The following is a 21,422-nucleotide window of genomic DNA, read 5'->3' on the forward strand; positions in this document are numbered from 1 at the left end:
GTTATCATGACATCAATATATATAAAATCATTAAAAATATTAAGACTAACTGTGAACCTTTCACATACATCTCTTTCATGTTTTATTTTCTTAAAATTAGGGGAGTTATCATGACATCAATATATAATTTCCTTTCAAATACATCTTCTTCATGTTTTATTTTCTTAAAATTACGGGAGTTACCATGACATCAATTCTATATTGATTAATTATATTACAATCATAATTATTATTATTTATTAATTATATTGATTATAATTGATTAATTATATTACATAGTGATTAATATTATTATTAAATTAATTAATTAGATTGATTAATCATTTCATTTTTAAAATATAATTACCATTATATTGTTAATTAATGTGTTTTGATTTTATTTTACTAATGACATTATATTTTTTATTATCTCATTTATTCAAAATGTAATAGTAATTAATTAATGTAATTATTTCATTTTCTAATTATCACTTCAAATTCTAATTAATTATTTTTTAATTAACTTATTGTTTATTTAATTTTGGGTGACATAACATTTTTAAAATGCTATAAATTATCTACTATTTATTTACACATGTGATTAGAAAAAAGCCCTTCATCTAGAATTCCATATACTCCTCAATGTATATAACATTTAAGTTTGACATTGTTATTGAAATTTCCATTTAAAAAAAAAGTTTCCATTCAATTATGTTTTTCCTTGAGCTTTTTTAATTCATATAGAGATTTTTTTTAACTTCCAAACTAGCTTTTTCTTACTTTTTATTGTAAAACCTTTGTTTCATATAGATTTCTTCTTCCAAATCCCCCTCTATGAATGTTGTCTTCACACGTATATGTTGTTGTCTTCACACATGTATGTTTACTTGACGATCAAAAGAAACAACAACAAATAAGAGAAATATAATAGAATTTAACTTAGCAATATGAGAAACAATTTCACCAAGTCAATTTCCTCATCCTAGGTATAACCTTTTGTTACTAATTAAGTTTTTCATTTCTCCACTTTACCTTAAGAATTCAACTTCTTTGTAAACGCCCATTTACTACCAATGGGATTTCTTCCAAACAGAAACTCAACTAGATGTGAAGCCTCATTCTTGTCCAAGGATACCATTTCCTCAACCATGGCCTTTCTCCATATTTTACCATACTCTCGATTCACTACTTCCCTAAGAATTCTAGGATCATCATCAAGAATAGACAAAGCAAAACTAAAACAAAAGTCTAGTGGAATATACCTTTTTAGTTCTCTTCTTTCCAAAACTAATCTCCTCAGTCCAAGAGTATGTTCTTCTTCTTCTTTTGAATTATGCTCCTCTACTAGGTCAGATTCTTCATCTTGCAACACAAACTCCACTACCTTTAGTTCCTTTTCAAATGATAGGTCTTGTAACTTACACAGGTTCTTGTAACAAGATTTCATGGATAGTGTATTTGTGCATCCCCAGAATGGAAATCAAAACATGGGTTTCTTCCTTGAAATTGTCGAGAAGCTCTCTCTTATTCAACCAGACCAATGGTTATTGAAGAAGGCACAAAAGGAATTTCATTCCAGTGGCATATTAGTGGTAAACCTTGGATGATGTTTATGAGGGGAAAGTATTCACCAAATTGTGGACCTGTATAATAGGGTTGCGAAATTTCTACATGGTTATAAGATATATATTAGAGAAATCGTGTTCATTTTAAAAATTGAAAGGGGATCCATTTAGATCACTTATTTGCTTTTGGGTTAGACTTGTGGCAATGGACCCTATGGCCATAAGAATTTACATTGTAAATTATATAAATGATTATAGTCCCTATAAACAAAGGTTGACAATATTCTTATGATATAATTTTATCTGTAAAGAAGATCGAGTAAGATTGTTGGGCGTCTTTGCATGTAATGTAATCTAAGGATAACTGTGACATGAATCTAAATTGGTATTTCTTTGATATGCAATTGTGTGCTATTTGAGTTTGATTTAAGTTTCTCACAGGCAATGTGTGTTCGATGGGAAGGGCCTACCAATCCAACCACATTTCCTTTTGTATTATATCATGTGTGATGCATTTACAATGTGGATTGTTTCTTGCTTGATTTATTTGATGAATTGAGTGTCTATAGTTCTTGTACTTAGATCTATTGTGGATGTCGCAAATTATTAACTAGAATTTGTGTGGTCGGTACATTATTTGACACAATGTGTAGCAAGTTCATGGAGTTTAGAATTTACATAACTGAAGTTGACCCTTCAGCCACGGAAAAAGCATAGCTCATTAGTTTCCCCATAAGAAAAATTGTGTGTGTTGGCTTTATGGTTATTCACAATTCGATTTTATACTTTGTTGCTTTGTCTCAACTTGGTTTTATGCTTGCAGAAGTGGAATTGTTTACTAAAGGATAACATTGATAGAATAAAACCTTTTTTGGTTATAGGAACTCACCAATTTTTAGGTGTGAAAGGCTATGATTTGATCAGGAAGGGATTTGTATCTCCGCCCAATGGTTCCTCTAGTTCAGGGTTTACTCTTTTGTTTGCTTTCTTCTTGACATGCTTGCGGGAACGTGTTAGGGCATATTGCAACTCTACTTAGGCCACCAAAGGTTTTCCTTAAAGAAACTTCATGCATGATGTGGCTTAGAGACTAGGGGCTTTTCCATAAACACGTTGAAGAGAAGATACTTTGTAGAAATTTTCTTTGAATGTAGTGCTCCTTACTAACTTGTCCAGTAGGTGAAATTTGCTAAAGGTAAGACTTAGAAGAATCCACATAAACCCTTAGCTTACAACTAACCAATGATTATTTTTTATTGTGGATTTTGGTGAACCAATAAGAGACTTGGAAGAAATCCAAATAAACCCTTAGATTACAACTAACCAATGATTATTTTTTATTGTGGATTTTGGTGAACCAGTAGGTCTACTACCTAGTGACCTAATTCTCTGACTTCATGCAAGTAAGTTGATTGATCTACATTCTTTGTTGTAGCATAAGCTCCTCAATGTCTTAAACTTTGCACATAAAATGTAGTGCCTCAAACTATATGCTCCCATACACCCTTTGTGCAACAATTTGATTACTAAAGTCTATGGAAGTGTACATACTCTCCTTGAGTCTATGGAAGTGTACATACTCTCCTTGTCTTTTGATTTGAACCTGTGGGTTCTTACAAGGAAACACATGTTCTTAACCATTAGGTCCAATCAAGCTAAGATTTAATAACTAAGTTTAATAATCAATACTTCAATTAACTATACTAGTGTACATGTCTAAAGTATGTATGTGTAGTTGTAGTATAGATAACTTGCATACGTGTCAGTGAAAAATAATCACTACCTTTAATGCATAATTGCTATATGTTCACATCAAATAATGTAGGGTGGTAAATCAAGTAAATGCATCATTTATTAATCTTCAATAACAAAATTACAATAATCACCAATCAATGATCAACACACAAAAAAATATGAAAAATGCACCATAACAAATGTTCTAAACACAATAGGAACCAGGTAGAAAAACAAGAATGATACATCTAATCCCCAAGAATATTTTCATCCTTCCTCCCAAACCTACTTCAATGTTCCATATCTTATAATTCTTTTGTTGAACTAAGCTAGAATGTGAATTATATTGACCTAATGCCAAAATCCATAAGTAGAAGCTTCAACTATCTAACCAAGCTTCCTCAATAGGTAATTGGAAGTTTCCATCACATGTTTAAGGGAGCATTAACACAACCTTCCCCTTTCGAAGACTCTAGGTTTTAAAAGAGAAATAGTAAAAAATACCTTCAGCCGTTTTCATAAAATTAAAGCTAATAAAATACTTAGTAAGTAATACCTTCACCCTTTCTAATATAACTAAGGTAAACACCCTATATAAAGTAACATTGTATAACTACTATTCTTAAAATCATATCGTTGAATAAACCGTCTAAACAAATTATACATCCTATAAAAACCACACTTACTACATATCATAATAATATTTAAATCATGTATTAGATCATAAGTAAAACTTATATAGTATAAGTTATCCTCTTCATATTTAGAACCTCCGCATTACCCTAACACTACAATTATGTGACTATTTCATATATTATTCTCCTAAATTATACTTATATAGTATAAGTTATCTTCTTCATATTTACAACCTCCAAATTACCTTAACACTTCTCCTAAATTTAACTATTTCATAGATCATTTACATGGAGGTTAGCTTACCGTGCTTATATTCATTCAAATGCATTACAAGTTTCATATATAAATCTATATTTATATCAACATTCAGTTTTAAAAAGTATGTTTATTTACTATATGTTTTGTATTTATTATACATTCACAACATAATTTGAGAAATTTTAATTTTAATGTTTAAACTAATCAAATATATAATAATTTAGTAAAATGAATAAGATCAAAATTCAAAATATATAATGCTTATCATTGTTTATGGATGCAACAAAATAATTTAGAAGACAGTTTTTTTTATCAGAATCCAATAAAAGAAATTCAAAATATCAGATAATTGGAGTGTTAGAATGTTTGAATCATTTTTTATTTATTTATTTATTTTATTTTTATTTTTATTTTTTATTTTTTAAGTGAAAATGGATTCAGTACTATTAAAAATCCCAAGGCATCCAAAATCGTGAAATTTAACAACTATAACCAAGATTTTCAAAAATTTCTTCAGAAATTTTCATAATCTAGCTAGAATTTCTAAACTATTTTGTGGCTTTTTGACACGGAGGAGAGTATAAGAATTTATAAAATAAATAAAATCAAAACTGTAACCATCTAACGACAAAATATGAGAGGTTACACAAACAATTTATTCCCCAATATTTTGAAACAAATTACCATGAAATCAGTGGTGATGACTGCTGTCTTATCACTACTGATGTACACACATTGGACATTTTTGCTGAAGACGCTAACCGCTAGAAAATCCAATTCCCCTTGTCCGTGGACGCCATGAATTATTAATTAACCAACCTCTAATAAAATAATTTCAATCTCCTAACCCGCCCGTGTACTTTACATATTTTTATTTACAATCAAACCTAAAGGGACCCATCTAGCTTCTAATTCAGTAATGACGTTACTCTCACCACTATTTTTAAGAAATGCGGGCTGTGTTGGATTTAGTAATGTTACAGGAGAGCTTGAGATCATTAATATAACATTAGACATGGTTGGACGGAGGCCTGAATCAGCTTGCGTGCATAGAAGAGCAACCTCAATGCATCTTACGACTTCCTCCTGCTGCCATGTTTCCATTACTGTGGAATCAACCATATTCAGAAGACACCCTTGCTTCTGTAATCTCCATGCCTACATCCCATCCAAGGTAAATCATCATTATTCTGATTTATCGCAATCCACTGTTATTCATACCAAAAAAATAATGAATTGAAGTCTTACCCATTCTGATAGGCTAGGCTTTGCATTTCTGGGGAAAAATTTATATCACTGTTTTTAATTCCCGTCACAATCTCAAGGATTAACACTCCAAAGCTATACACATCAGCTTTCAGGGATAGTTGCCCCTGCATTGCATACTCTGGCGCCATGTAACCGCTACATACTCCAATCAGAAACTCTTCAAATAAGTTGGGGGTGATTGTGGCACATGATTGCATAAATGTTAAGCTGTTTAACAAATTGATGAACTTCAAACAAATTGCATAGAGAAGGGTAGAGGGAAATATTCTCACTATGTCCCTGCAACTCTTGTATGGATGTGAGTCTCGTCTTCAGGAAAGAGTCTTGCTAACCCAAAGTCTGCAATTTTAGGATTCAGCCTTTCATCAAGCAAAATATTGTTTGCTTTAATGTCTCTGTGAATTATTCACAACTGTGAATCCTCGTGAAGATAAAGAAGACCACGAGCTATTCCCATTATGATGTTATAGCGTTTTTGCCAATCAAGATGTCTCTTCTTCTCCGGATCTGTATTTGTATTCAAAGAATATTAATTTTCAAAACCTTTTACATATCAATCTCATTAATTTGTGAAAAATTGATCATCTTTCCCTCATACAGTAAAAAAAATTCAAAATGACATACCAAACAAGAAGGTGTCAAGGCTCTTGTTTCGCAAATACTCATAAACAAGCAACCTTTCGGGACCCTCGGCACAACATCCGAGCAGCTTTACCAGATTTCGGTGTTGGACATGGGTAACAAGCTTCACTTCATTCATAAACTCTCGTTTGCCCTGTCCAGACCTTACAGACAACTTCTTCACTGCTATTTCTTTTCCATCTCTCGTTATTCCCTGGAAGAATCAGTCCATCAACAAGCCATGGAAAAATCCCTCTTCCTGTTCCTCTATCTGAAAGATGATGTAAAGTAATAGCGTTAAACTTGCAAACAATAGTGGGTAGGTAAATACCTTGTATACAGGGCCAAAGCCTCCCTCTGCAAGCTTCATGTTTTCATGAAAATTATCCGTTGCTTCTGTGAGTGCTTCTAAGGTGAAAAGAATTTGCTCATGTTCGATTAGTGTCGATTCTGGATCAATAACATGTTTTTCTACATGGAAAAAGAAGAGGCAAATAAGAATCTAATTTCATTAGATAACATAAATTTGAATTGTGTTAAAGAGATGCCTGGTTATAGATTCAATTTTATTTCTAGAGGGTAGATTTAGAATATTTTGAAAATTGTTCTTAAAATCTCCCATCAAGATAAGTTCAGAATAAGATAAACAAGAATAAGGTAAATTATTCTTAAAATCTGAGATAAATTCCGCTGATTCTACCTTCATTCTCCTGACATGTTACTGGGTTCCGTGAAAAGAAAGATTTCAGTCTGTTCCTCAGGGCAAACAAACAGACCATTAACGCCACAAAGACGCCTGCCACAATCCCCAGAGAATTTTCTGTAGAGCAAATCATGTAATGCATTGTACTGTTATTTACAGACATTGAAGTTACAATCAATTTGTAAAATCCCCAAACGCGCGGAAATCATAAAATTAGATGTGGCCAAGAGGGATTACTTGACGTGGTGTGTGAAGCTCCATTCGCCTGAGTCACCTGAGTCGTATGGGCAGGAGGGTTTGCCCCGGAGGAGTTAGAGAATGGAAGTGGACTAGTACTATTCCCAGCAGTACTAGTGTTAAAAGAAGGATATATTTCATATCGAACCCTGCAGCTTCCCGATAGTGCCTCGGCTCCTCCATTCAGTGAACGACATCCGTGGAGGTCATTTGTTGGTAGTTGAAAGCAAGATCTGCAGTCCTTTCTGGACAAATCTCTCCAACATTGAACTAAACTGTAAACGGTTCCATTGGCAGAACATGTAGCTGAGTATTGAGTGAATCCCTTATTTGCAGAATTGCAGGCCTCATCAGACACGTTGAAAAGCAGATTTGAAGTACTGGTCTTGAAATTGTATAGATTACTTGTACTAATTTCAATTACCATAACCAGATAAGATCATAAGTCCCATTGGTGTCTAACTTTGAAAAAATGCTGAAGTTCTCGTATCGCAGGAAGCAGCTTTCTAACCATACTCGAGCGCCGACGTCTTTTCCACAAAGTTGTATAACACTATCGTTTGCTTGTTGTGAACAGATTGAACAGTCTTGGCTAGATATGTTACCTGTGCACTGGAGGAGGCCATAGATTCTGTTAGGACTTTTGCCATTGGAAGAAGTGTTGAACCTTGTTTGAGGTTCGTTCTTCATTAGATCACCCATTAACCTATTCAAATCGCTCGAAAAAGTACTTCCATTGGCATAAGTAGAGGCATTACTGCAGGCGTGTGAGCTAATCTGTGATGTAACAGAAGGAAAATTGGTGATGAATAGTAAACCGATGAAATGAAATAGAATAGCTGCCTGTTTGCTAGAATTAGCCAAGTTTAACAATATATACATATTGAACAAGAAGTTCGAACCAGTAGGCTCTGTCAAGGATTCTGATAAATATGGGATTCTGATACCATGCGTGGAATTACATCATTGAAACACAAGAAGCAACGACCTGGATCGATGGGAAGGGAAATCGTCAGATGGACGAGGGTTGAGGGTTGCAAAATCGACACACTGCTTCGAATTACAGCAGAGTATTGTAATTAGAATTGGAATTGAAATGCCGAAAGTCTTCGGCGAAAGAGGATGTAAACATGCGTGGACCATTTGACCTTGTGTACATTCGACTCTGGCAAAAGTCATGGAAATTTCCCTGCTATATAAATTTTTGGAAATATGGATTACAATGGTTAATTAGATCAAAATTAATCTAGACTACAACTATACAATAGTGATGGCATGTTATCAAGATTAATCTAGATTACAATTGTCAAGTTACGATAGCCACAGCATGTTATTACAACTATCAAGTTACAATAATGACATTATGTTATTAAGATTAATCTAGATTACAATTATCAAGCTACAATAGAGCGACAACATCGATTTAATTTTAGCAAACTAACCATCTTTGATAATACTGAATACATTTCCACCATTAAACACTATTCAAACCCTCTTTTCCACCCTCTTTTCCTATTTTAAAAACTAAGAAGCTGGATTCCATATCCTTATGTGGACATTGTTAAAGTCAGCCCACAGCTGTAGAGAAAGTCGGTTTTTTATACATCACATTATTCACATGGCAAGTATTGGCATTAATGTTTAGGCGAAATGCTCTGTCTTTGCATTAATGGTGAGGGGAATTGTCAAAATAAACCAAGTCCACAGTGAGTCGGAGAAATCAAAATTGACATGCCAACCTCTGGCCGTCCGAACATGTAACCCTGAAAAATTCGTACACGGGTTGGTTGGTGCTAAACGAGACATGCCTTCTCTACTTGTCCTAAGGTTCTTTTCCTTTTTTCTCTATTGGTATGGCCCATGGGTTTCTTACATGGTCGGTGGATGGTCTGCTACGTGGACCATATAAATTTTCAATTATTATCTTAATAATATATTTTGGACAATGTAACTTATCAATCGTTATCTTAAAAATATATTTTGGACCAGATGTCTTATGAATCATTATCTTAATAATATATTTTAACAATGCTATAATATATTTTAACAATGCTTTCTTAATTTATGTTTGGAAAATATCTTTGATTTGCTAATTTTGAGGTAATTTTGGATTGGTTAAATAAGTGGGGCATGAAACATAGTTGGAATTTAGATGATTTTCAAGAATAACCAACCATGATATAATAACATTTTCGATAGTTTTTCATGAGCTTTTTATGATTGTCATTTCCTTTTATTTTCGATGGGAGTTGAATTAAAAAAAGTTCATGAATGATGATGAAGGATAAAATTTGATTAATAAATGGTTTATTATAAATAATTTGTTAATTAAAATTAATTATTTTTTTAATTGATTTTTATTTTTTTAAATGAATAGTTTAAATCAGCATAGATTCATTTTAAATAATGTTCTAACATGAGTCCAGAGGAATCTAATTTTTTTTTAAAACTGATATTATTTAAATATATTGTAACTGGGTTGTAGAATGAGTTTCTTTGTTCAATAATTCAATTTCTTCACATGTAAGAATGAGCCTCTCTGCTCAATAATAGATGAAATGACCTTTTTTCCAAAATATTTTTTTGTTTGATTTTCTAAATTCAAAAAAGATTTTTAAAAATTTGAATTTAAGTTTAAGTTGTTTAATTTGTAGAATTTAAATACTCCGAAATTTAATTCTATAGATTCAAAAATATATTTTAAACACACAAGAAATTCACAATCTTACTTAAAAATATATTACAATTTTAATAATAAAAATTAATTCATTTATAAATTAAACCACATATTTTTAAAATTACAAAAAAAACAACAAAATCATTAAAATTATGGTATTAAAATTATCAAATTTAATTAATAATTTCATTTTTCAAATTCATACCTATTTATTTATAAGTGTAATTAATTTGTTAAATTTTTATTAAGATCTTTTTGTTGTTAGCTTAACGTATCATCAATACTTTTTAATAAAAATTATTAGTTAACTGAATTCTTTACAAAATATTTTAATGGTTTGTTTTCTTCTCATAATAATCATTCATAAAGTTTATCTATATATATATATATATATATATATATATATATTATTTAGGTTAAAATAAATTTATAATGTATTAATTAATAAATTATAATTATTTATTTATATAATTTAAAATTAAATTTTATAAATATAAATATAATTTTATATTGAAAATAAGTTTTTTTTATGATTCATTATTATTAGAAAAGTTACTTAAAGTAACATGGTTAAGTTATGCTAAAATTTACTCCTATAGAAAATTAGATTCACAATTACTATAACTTTTAAATTTATTATCACTATAACTTTTAAGTTAATCTATATATGTTTCCATTTACAACCCACAAAATTAATAAGAAATTATAACTTTTAAGTTAATCTATATATGCTTCTATTTACAACTCACAACATAAATAAGAAATTTGAACCTCAAACTACATGGAACTACTATAAATATAATCTCCAATTAAACTTATAAACACCTCTCATAAACCAAAAAATAAATAAAACAATTTAAATATAAAACCACATAAATTTTCAATCATTATCTTTATAATATATTTTAGACAATGTAAATTATCAATCATTATCTTAATAATATATTTTAACAATCCTTTTTCAAAATATATTTTAGACTATGTAAATTATCAATTATTATCTTAATAATATATTTTAACAATGCTTTTTCAATTTATTTTAAGAAAATATCTTTGATTTACCAATTTTGGGTAATTTTGTATTGGTTAAATAAGTGGGGCATGAAACATAGTTCGAATTTAGATGATTTTCAAGAATAACCAACCATGATATAATAACATCTTTGATAGTTTTTCATGAACTTCTTATGATTGTCATTTCATTTCATTTTCGATGGGAGTTGAAATAAAAAAAAGTTCATGAATGATTATGAAGGATAAAATTTGATTAATAGATGGTTTATTATAAATAATTTGTTAATTAAAATCAATTATTTTTTTAATTGATTTTTATTTTTTTAAATGAATAGTTTAAATGAGCATAGATTCATTTTAAATAATGTTATAATATGAGTTTTGAGGAATCTAATTTTTTCATATGTAAATTTTTTTAAGAATGCATATTATTTAAATATATTGTAACTGGGTTGTAGAATGAGTTTCTCTGCTCAATAATTCAATTTCTTCGCATGTAAGAATGAGCCTCTCTGCTCAATAATAGATGAAATGACCTTTTTTCCAGAATAATTTTTTGTTTGTTTTTCTAAATTCAAAAAAGATTTTTAAAAATTTAAATTTAAGTTTAAATGGTTTAATTTATAGAATTTAAATACTCCATAACTTTAATTCTATAGATTCAAAAATATATTTTAAACACAAAAAAAATTCACAATCTTAAAAATATATTACAATTTTAATAATAAAAAAATTAATTCATTTATAAATTAAACCACATATTTTTAAAATTACAAAAAAAACAACAAAATCATTAAAAGTATGGTATTAAAATTATCAAATTTAATTAATAATTTCATTTTTCAAATTCATACCTATTTATTTATAAGGATAGTTAATTGGTTAAACTTTTACTAAGATCTTTTTGTTGTTAGATTACGTATCATCAATACTTTTTAATAAAAATTGTTAGTTAACTGAATTCTTTACAAAATATTTTAATGGTTTGTTTTCTTCTCATAATAATAATTCATAAAGTTTATATCTATATCTATATCTATCTATCTATCTATATATATATATTTTAAAATAAATTTATAATGTATTAATTAATAAATTATAATTATTTATTTATATAATTTAAAATTAAAATTTATAAATATAAATATAATTTTATATTTAAAATAAGTTTTTTTTAAGATTTGTTATTATTAGCAAGGTTATTTAAAGTAACATGGTTAAGTTATGCTAAATTTTACTCTTATAGAAAATTAGATTCACAATTACTATAACTTTTAAATTTATTATCACTATAACTTTTAAGTTAATCTATATATGTTTCCATTTACAACCCACAAAATTAATAAAAAATTATAACTTTTAAGTTAATCTATATATGCTTCCATTTACAACTCACAACATTAATAAGAAATTTGAACTTCAAAGTACATGCTCTGGAAATCCTATAAATATAATCTCCAATTAAACTTATAAACACCTCTCATAACCCAAAAAATAAATAAAACAATTTAAATATAAAACCACATAAATTTTCAATCATTATATTAATAATATATTTTCGACAATGTAACTTATCAATCATTATCTTAAAAATATATTTTGGACTATGTAAATTATCAATCATTATCTTAATAATATATTTTAACAATGCTTTTTCAATTTATTTTAGGAGAATATCTTTGATTTACCAATTTTGGGTAATTTTGTATTGGTTAAATAAGTGGGGCATGAAACATAGTTCAAATTTAGATGATCTTCAAGAATAACCAACCATGATATAATAACATCTTCGATAGTTTTTCATGGACTTCTTATGATTGTCATTTCATTCCATTTTCGATGGGAGTTGAATTTAAAAAAGTTCATGAATGATTATGAAGGATAAAATTTGATAAATAAATGGTTTATTATAAATAATTTGTTAATTAAAATTAATTATTTTTTTAATTGATTTTTATTTTTTTAAATGAATAGTTTAAATGAGCATAGATTTATTTTAAATAATGTTTTAACATGAGTCCAGAGGAATCTAATTTTTTCATACGTAAATTTTTTTAAGAACTGATATTATTTAAATATATTGTAACTGGGTTGTAGAATGAGTTTCTCTGCTCAATAATTCAATTTCTTCACATGTAAGAATGAGCCTCTCTGCTAAATAATACATGAAATGACTTTTTTTCCAGAATAATTTTTTGTTTGATTTTCTAAATTTAAAAAAAGATTTTTAAAAATTTAAATTTAATTTTAAGTTATTTAATTTGTAGGATTTAAATACTCCATAAATTTAATTCTATAGATGCAAAAATATATTTTAAACACAAAAAAATTCGCAATCTTACTTAAAAATATATTACAATTTTAATAATAATAAAATTAATTCATCTATAAATTAAACCACATATTTTTAAAATTACAAAAAAAACAACAAAATCATTAAAATTATGGTATTAAAATTATCAAATTTAATTAATAATTTCATTTTTCAAATTCATACCTATTTATTTATGTGTAGTTAATTTGTTAAACTTTTAATAAGTTCTTTTTGTTGTTAGCTTAACGTATTATCAATACTTTTTAATAAAAATTATTAGTTAATTGAATTCTTTACAAAATATTTTAATGGTGTGTTTTCTTCTCATAATAATAATTCATAAATTATATATATATATATATATATATATATATATATATATATATATATATTATTTATGTTAAAATAAATTTATAATGTATTAATTTATAAATTATAATTATTTATTTATATAATTTAAAATTAAATTTTATAAATATAAATATAATTTTATATTTAAAATATTTTTTTTTTAGGATTCGTTATTATTAGCAAGGTTATTTAAAGTAACATGGTTAAGTTATGCTAAATTTTATTCCCTACAGAAAATTAGATTCACAATTACTATAACTTTTAAATTTATTATCACTATAACTTTTAAGTTAATCTATATATGTTTCCATTTACAACCCATAAAATTAATAAGAAATTATAACTTTTAAGTTAATCTATATGCTTCCATTTACAACTCACAACATTAATAAGAAATTTGAACCTCAAACTACATGCTCTCGAACTACTATAAATATAATCTCCAATTAAACTTATAAACACCTCAGATAACCTAAAAAATAAATAAAACAATTTAAATATAAAACCACATAAATTTTCAATCATTATCTTAATAATATATTTTCGACAATGTAACTTATCAATCATTATCTTAAAAATATATATTTTGGACTATGTAAATTATCAATCATTATTTTAATAATATATTTTAACAATGCTTTCTCAATTTATTTTAGGAAAATATTTTTGATTTACCAATTTTGGGTAATTTTGTATTGGTTAAATAAGTGGGGGCATGAAACATAGTTCGAATTTAGATGATCTTCAAGAATAACCAACCATGATATAATAACATCTTCGATAGTTTTTGATGGACTTCCATGATATAATAACATCTTCGATAGTTTTTGATGGACTTCTTATGATGGTCATTACATTCCATTTTCGATGGGAGTTGAATTAAAAAAAGTTCATGATTATGAAGGATAAAATTTGATTAATAAATGGTTTATTATAAATAATTTGTTAATTAAAATTAATTATTTTTTAATTGATTTTTATTTTTTAAATGAATAGTTTAAATGAGTATAGATTCATTTTAAATAATGTTCTAACATGAGTCTAGAGGAATTTAATTTTTTCATATGTAAATTTTTTTAAGAACTGATATTATTTAAATATATTGTAACTGGGTTGTAAAATGAGTTTTTCAATAATAGATAAAATAACTTTTTTTCCAGAATAATTTTTTGTTTGATTTTCTAAATTCAAAAAAGATTTTTAAAAATTTAAATTTAAGTTTAAGTTGTTTGATTTGTAAAATATAGATACTCCATAAATTTAATTCTATATGATTCAAAAATATATTTTAAACACAAAAAAAAATCACAATCTTACTTAAAAATATATTACAATTTTAATAATAAAAAATTAATTCATTTATAAATTAAACCACATACTTTTAAAATTACAAAAAAAACAACAAAATCATTAAAATTATGGTATCAAAATTATCAAATTTAATTAATAATTTTATTTTTCAAATTCATACCTATTTATTTATAAGTATAGTTAATTTGTTAAACTTCTATTAAGATCTTTTTGTTGTTAGCTTAACGAATCATCAATTCTTTTTAATAAAAATTATTAGTTAACTAAATTCTTTACAAAATATTTTAATGGTTTGTTTTCTTCTCATAATAATAATTCATATATATATATATATCTATATCTATATCTATATATATATATATATATATATATATATATATATATATATATATATATATATATATATATATATATATATATATATATATATATTTATTTATGTTAAAATAAATTTATAATGTATTAATTAATAAATTATAATTATTTATTTATATAATTTAAAATTACATTTTATAAATATAAATATAATTTTATATTTAAAATAAGTTTTTTAAGGATTCGTTATTATTAGTAAGGTTATTTAAAGTAACATGGTTAAGTTATGCTAAATTTTACTCCCTATAGAAAATTAGATTCACAATTACTATAACTTTTAAATTTATTATCACTATAACTTTTAAGTTAGTCTATATATCTTTCCATTTACAATCCACAAAATTAATAAGAAATTATAACTTTTAAATTAATCTATATATGCTTCCATTTACAACTCACAACATTAATAAGAAATTTGAACCTCAAACTACATGCTCTCGAACTACTACAAATATAATTTCCAATTAAACTTGTAAACACCTCTCATAACCCAAAAAATAAATAAAACAATTTAAATATAAAACCACATAATTTTCCATAAAACTTTCATATTTCCATCATTACCAATAAAATGGTCTCAGAAAACTTTTGTATAAGACTTTAATTATGTCCACCAATAAAATGATACAAAAATAAAATATGAATATATCAAGAAAACAATATTAATTCTTTTTGGAAGAAAATTAACATAATCTCATTCATAAAATGATGAGATTACATTTTGCATATACACTTAAAAAATGTATTCCAAGCATGATTTTCGTCATCAATAACAACATATTTCATAAAGACCACCAAAGTAAAAAAACATCAAAAAGTATTATCTACCAGCATCTCCATAAGCTCTCGAGAAAGTATACAAATACTAACTACAACCAAGAGGCTCAAAAGAAGAAACACAATTCATTACATCTTGAAATATATGTAGACATGAGCCCAAAGGTCCATATAAACAACAATCTTACACCACCAAGGATATACATAAGAAAAACACAATATAACAACAATAGACATGAAAAATGTTGCCATACCAGACATTTGCTATATAAAAGTTCAAGCAACATAAAGAAAAAGATGGGACTCCTCATTAAAATCATTCTCACATTCCTCAATCAGCTGATGATTTATTTTCAGATGAAGGCCATCTTTTGATAAGTTGTCTGCATCATGGTTCCTTTCCCTGAAAATATGTCAACATGTAAAAGATGCATAAGATCTAATAATATAGGAAACTTCTTCAATAATGGCCAAATAGAGATATTACTGCAAGTAAAAGAACCATTAATCCAATTCACAACCAACTTTACAAACCCAAAAAATCTGAATCCTAGAACATCCCTTGCCTTTTGCAAACAATAATAGACATTTGTAGGCTAGAAGTTGTGCTTTGTTATTTGTGCATGGACCAACGATGATCTTTACTTTGAAGAAATGATTTGGAATATTGCAAAAAACACTGAGAGGGGGAGGAGGGAGGGGGGAGGGTGAATCACTATTTTCAAATCTTAAAATTTTTAATTTCATTTTATGAATGAAATTAACATAATTTCATTCATAAAATGATGAAATTACATTTTTCATATACACTTAAAAAGTGTATTCCAAGCATGATTTTCGTCATCAATAACAACATATTTGATAAAGACCACCAAAGTAAAAAAAACATCAAAAAGTATTATCTACCAGCTTCTCCATAAGCTTTGGAGAAAGTATACAAATACAAACTACAACCAAGAGGCTCAAAGAAGAAACATAGTTCATTACATCTTGAAATATATGTAGACATTAGCCCAAAGGTCCATATAAACAACAATCTTACAACACCAAGGATATACATAAGAAAAACACAATATAACAACAATAGACATGAAAAATGTTTCCATACCAGACATCTGCGATATAAAAGTTCAAGCAACATAAACAAAAAGATGAGACTCCTCATGAAAATCATTGTCACGTTCCTCAATCAGCCGATGATCTATTTTCAGATGAAGGCCATCCTTTAATAAGTTGTCTGCATCATGGTTCCTTTCCCTGAAAATATGTCAACATGTAAAAGATGCATAAGATCTAATAATATAAGAAACCTCTTCAATAATGGCCAAATAGAGATATTACTGCAAGCAAAAGAACCATTAATCCAATTCACAACCAACTTTACAACCCCAAAAAATCTGAATCCTTGAACATCCCTTGCGTTTTGCAAATGATAATAGATATTTGTAGGCTAGAAGTTGTGCTTTGTTATTTGTGCATCGACCAACGATGATCTTTGAAGAAATGATTTGGAATATTGAGAAAAACACTAAGAGGGGGAGGAGGGAGGGGGGGGGGGGGGGGGGGGGGGGGGGGGGGGGGGCGTTGTTGGGTGAATCAATATTTTCAAATTTTAATTTCATTTTATGAATGAAATGAAATTAACATAATTCCATTCATAAATGATGAGATTACATTTTGCATATACACTTAAAAAGTGTATTCCAAGCATGATTTTTGTCATCAATAACAACATATTTCATAAAGACCACCAAAGTAAAAAAACATCAAAAAGTATTATCTACCAGCATCTCCATAAGCTCTGGAGAAAATAGACAAATACTAACTACAACCAAGAGGCTCAAAATAAGAAACATAATTCATTACAACTCGAAATACATGTAGACATGAGCCCAAAGGTCCATATAAACAACAATCTTACAACACCAAGGATATACATAAGAAAAACACAATATAGCAACAATAGACATGAAAAATGTTGCCATACCAGACATCTGCGATATAAAAGTTCAAGCAACATAAACAAAAAGATGAAGCTCCTCATGAAAATCGTTGTCACGTTCCTTAATCAGCCGATGATCTATTTTCAGAAGAAGGCCATCCTTTGATAAGTTGTCTACATCATGGTTCCTTTCCCTAAAAATATGTCAACATATAAAAGATGCATAAGATCTAATAATATAAGAAACCTATTCAATAATGGCCAAATAGAGATATTACTACAAGCAAAAGAACCATTAATCCAATTCACAACCAACATTACAAACCCAAAAAATCTGAATCCTCGAACATCCCTTGCATTTTGCAAACAATAATAGATATTTGTAGGCTAGAAGTTGTGCTTTGTTATTTGTGCATGGACCAACGATGATCTTTACTTTGAAGAAATGATTTGGACTGTTGCGAAAAGCACTAAGAGGGGGAGGAGGGAGGGGAGGGGAGTGGGTGAATCAATATTTTCAAATTTTAATTTCATTTTATGAATGAAATTAACATAATTTCATTTTATGAATGAAATTAACATAATTTCATTTTATGAATGAAATTAACATAATTTCATTCATACTGTTCTGAACAGGTTCACCAACAGTTCTGGCAGCGCACAGAGACTGATTAATTGATCTTCTTCTCAGAGGCCGTGTTCTGGCTCGACAAATGGCAGACGAGGGGTCCACTGGGACCCCATCTTACAGAGAAATAGTCATGCAGAAACTCAAAACACACGAGGGTTTCAATATCTCTGGGTATGAAGCTCGAAAAGACAGCTCTGGGACAAGCAGCGGAAGAGCAACCCAGGGGAAAAAAGATCCAAATCACGGATCAGAGATGCCAGGAAAAGTCAGTAACAGGCAGGAGAAGCATGGGAACAAACCGAAAGCAGGCCAAAACAGCTCTGACCCAATAATCGCCCCCTCAGATGAAGAAAAGGAACACAGGGAGGGAAAACGCCCCATAGAAAACGAGGATAAAACAGAAGCTTCCAACCTCAGCCCTAAATATACCCTGCAAGGAGTCTGCAAACCCAAAAAGAAGGAAGCCCTCCGTGTGGTTTTCTCAGATCCAAACATTCAAGCCTACAGAGACCACATGATGGAGCATGCAATCATTTGTAAGTTTATGGGTCTGTGGCCAACAGAAAGAGCTCTCTGCCAATGGATCAAGCAGCACTGGCGACCAAAAGGTGATGTCAAACTTCATCTCGGAGCTAAAGGTTTCTTTACTGTTGTCTTTTCTAACCTAGAAGACAAAGATAGGATCTTCGATGGAGGGCCTTACTTCCTTTCATCAGTAGGCCTCTACATGAGGCCATGGAAGGCAAACTTCGTACCTGAAAAGGAAACCTTCACCCAAGTCCCTGTATGGATTCGCCTCTTCTCTTTACCTATAGATTACTGGGGCCTAGCAACTCTAAAGCGCATAGGAGACCGACTTGGTACCTTCATTAAAGCCTCTGAGGCAACGATGCAAAGGAAGTACACTTCCTGTGCCAGGATCTGCGTTGAAATGGATGTCTCAGGTGCCTTACATGAAGGACTGTGGCTAGAGTTCAGAGACGAAGATTACTTTCAAGCTATCGACTACGAACAGATCCCCTTCCGTTGTAGGAAATGCCATGAACACGGTCACCTTGTAAGGGAATGCCCATTAATCAAACCAGTGGAAGAAGCCAAGCCTGAGCAGCCAGCTAAGAACCAGGAGGTTTTCAAAAAACCAAAATCACGACAAAGGACCTACAGGAAAAGAGTAAACAAAGCAGTGACAGATCCCAGCATAACTCTTAATCCCTTCAGCATTCTGGACTCAGAAGCAGACTCAGAAGGTAACAACAAAGAGACAAGGCTTCCAGAAGCTCCTCAAAAAAATAAGACAGACCACAGATCAACGGATGCAGAGGAAACCACTGAAAACACAGCAATACAAATGCATGAAGTAGCAGATGAACGAGATGAAGACACAGACATGCTAACAAGCGATGGGGGAAGCGAAGACCTAGAACTCAATGAAGTCCTAGAAAAAGAAGGGGTAAACCTGTCAGATATGGAAAAGCACTGGAGAACACAAGGGCTGGAAAATATCCCGGAGGAAGAAATAAAGAAGATCAGCGACCTCTTCATAGCAAGACAACAAGCGGCGCTAGACAAGCAAAAGAAAAGATTAGGAATCATGAAAGGCACAGGTAACCAATCCAAAAGTCTTTTTCTTCATTCATTAGGACGGAAGCAAAATAAGAAAAGAGGCCGAAGGACGAATGGAGAGGTTCTTCATGATTTGGGTATCTTTATGATCAATTCAGGCAAAATGAAGGATTTACACGCCTTCCTGTCCTACCAATAACCACATCATTATCAATGAAAATCATCTCCTGGAATACAAGAGGGCTTAACAGCCACGTCAAACAACGTCTTCTCAAGAGGAAGCTACAACAGGAAAAGCCAGATATTATGCTCATTCAGGAAACAAAATGTGCCACTGATCAGCTGGAGAATATCACCAAAAAGCTAGGGAAAACTATCAAATATATAGACATAGCCAGTCACGGATGGGAAGGAGGCATTGCAACCCTCTGGGACTCCAGAGTAATAGAAATCACCTCTATGGAAGCTACCAGATCATACATCGCCACAGAATTTCAATTAACAGGTAATTCTGAAACCTACCTCTGTATAAATGTCTATGGGCCTCAGCGTTTAGAAGATAAAATTTCTTTCCTGAACTCGCTAATGAAGTTAAAGCTAAGATACCAACATTCAAAGATCATAATGGGAGGGGATTTCAACATGATTACCTCCCTCCTGGAAAAAAAAGGAGGCCTTCGGCGTCTGAACAAAGACTCAGAACTCTTTATTGATTTCATGGAATCCGCCCAACTGGTCGACATCCCCCCAAAAAATGGGCTCTACACTTGGAGTAACCGAAGAGGAGGAGAAAACAGGATAGCCTCTCGCCTTGATCATTTTTTGATCTCAGAAAACATCTTACTGGAAGGAACAACCGTTGACTCTGATATCCTCCCCAGTGGGGGATCAGACCACTGGCCCATCGCCCTGGAAGCTGCTTTTCTAGAGACCCCCAAAAACAGGCCTTTCAGATTTGAGAAATTCTGGCTAACTCACCCAAATTTTCCAGATCTGTTGAAAAAATGGTGGGACGAACCCAGAAATGTAAGGGGGACCAAAATGTTTAAACTTCAGTCCAAACTCAAGTACATCAAACACAAAATCAAGGATTGGAATACAACCGAGTTTGGTAATATTTTCCAGGAAAAGCACAATATAGAAGACCGCCTAAGTCAAATTCATAAAGACTGGGCTTCGGGGATTAACAGGGAGGACTCAAATGAACAGGAAAAGATCCTTATGCAGCAATGGCAGCTCCGCTGCCAACAGGAAGAAATCCTTTGGAAGCAAAAATCTCGTATCCAATGGTTGAAGGAGGGAGAGCAAAACACAAAGTTCTTCCATAGATCGACGATGGATTATAGGGGGCCAAATAAAATCCTTAAGCTTACCAATGCATCTGGAGAAGTCATTCAAAACCACAATGAGATCTCAACTCTGCTTACCAGCCACTTTAAGCAAATTGCCCAGGAATCTCAAGAAG

The 21,422-nt window shown here is 29.9% G+C and overlaps 1 protein-coding gene across 1 annotated transcript; it reads right to left on the bottom strand.

Annotated features, from left to right (window-relative positions):
* Positions 1-5,296: 5,296 nt before the first annotated feature.
* On the bottom strand, positions 5,297-7,429 carry LOC149222867 (cysteine-rich receptor-like protein kinase 25). Its single transcript, XM_089387701.1, has 7 exons — positions 7,003-7,429; positions 6,763-6,882; positions 6,394-6,533; positions 6,066-6,276; positions 5,852-5,948; positions 5,421-5,648; positions 5,297-5,330 (listed from the first exon to the last, which is right to left on the bottom strand). The coding sequence occupies exons 1-7, from the start codon at positions 7,427-7,429 to the stop codon at positions 5,297-5,299; spliced, it is 1,257 nt and encodes a 418-aa protein (XP_089243827.1).
* Between the last annotated feature and the right edge of the window lie 13,993 nt (positions 7,430-21,422).

This window comes from Pinus tabuliformis, chromosome Q, assembly GCF_031772625.1.
Source record: "Pinus tabuliformis cultivar Carrire ecotype Pingquan chromosome Q, CPIR1, whole genome shotgun sequence".
Lineage (NCBI taxonomy): Eukaryota > Viridiplantae > Streptophyta > Pinopsida > Pinales > Pinaceae > Pinus > Pinus tabuliformis.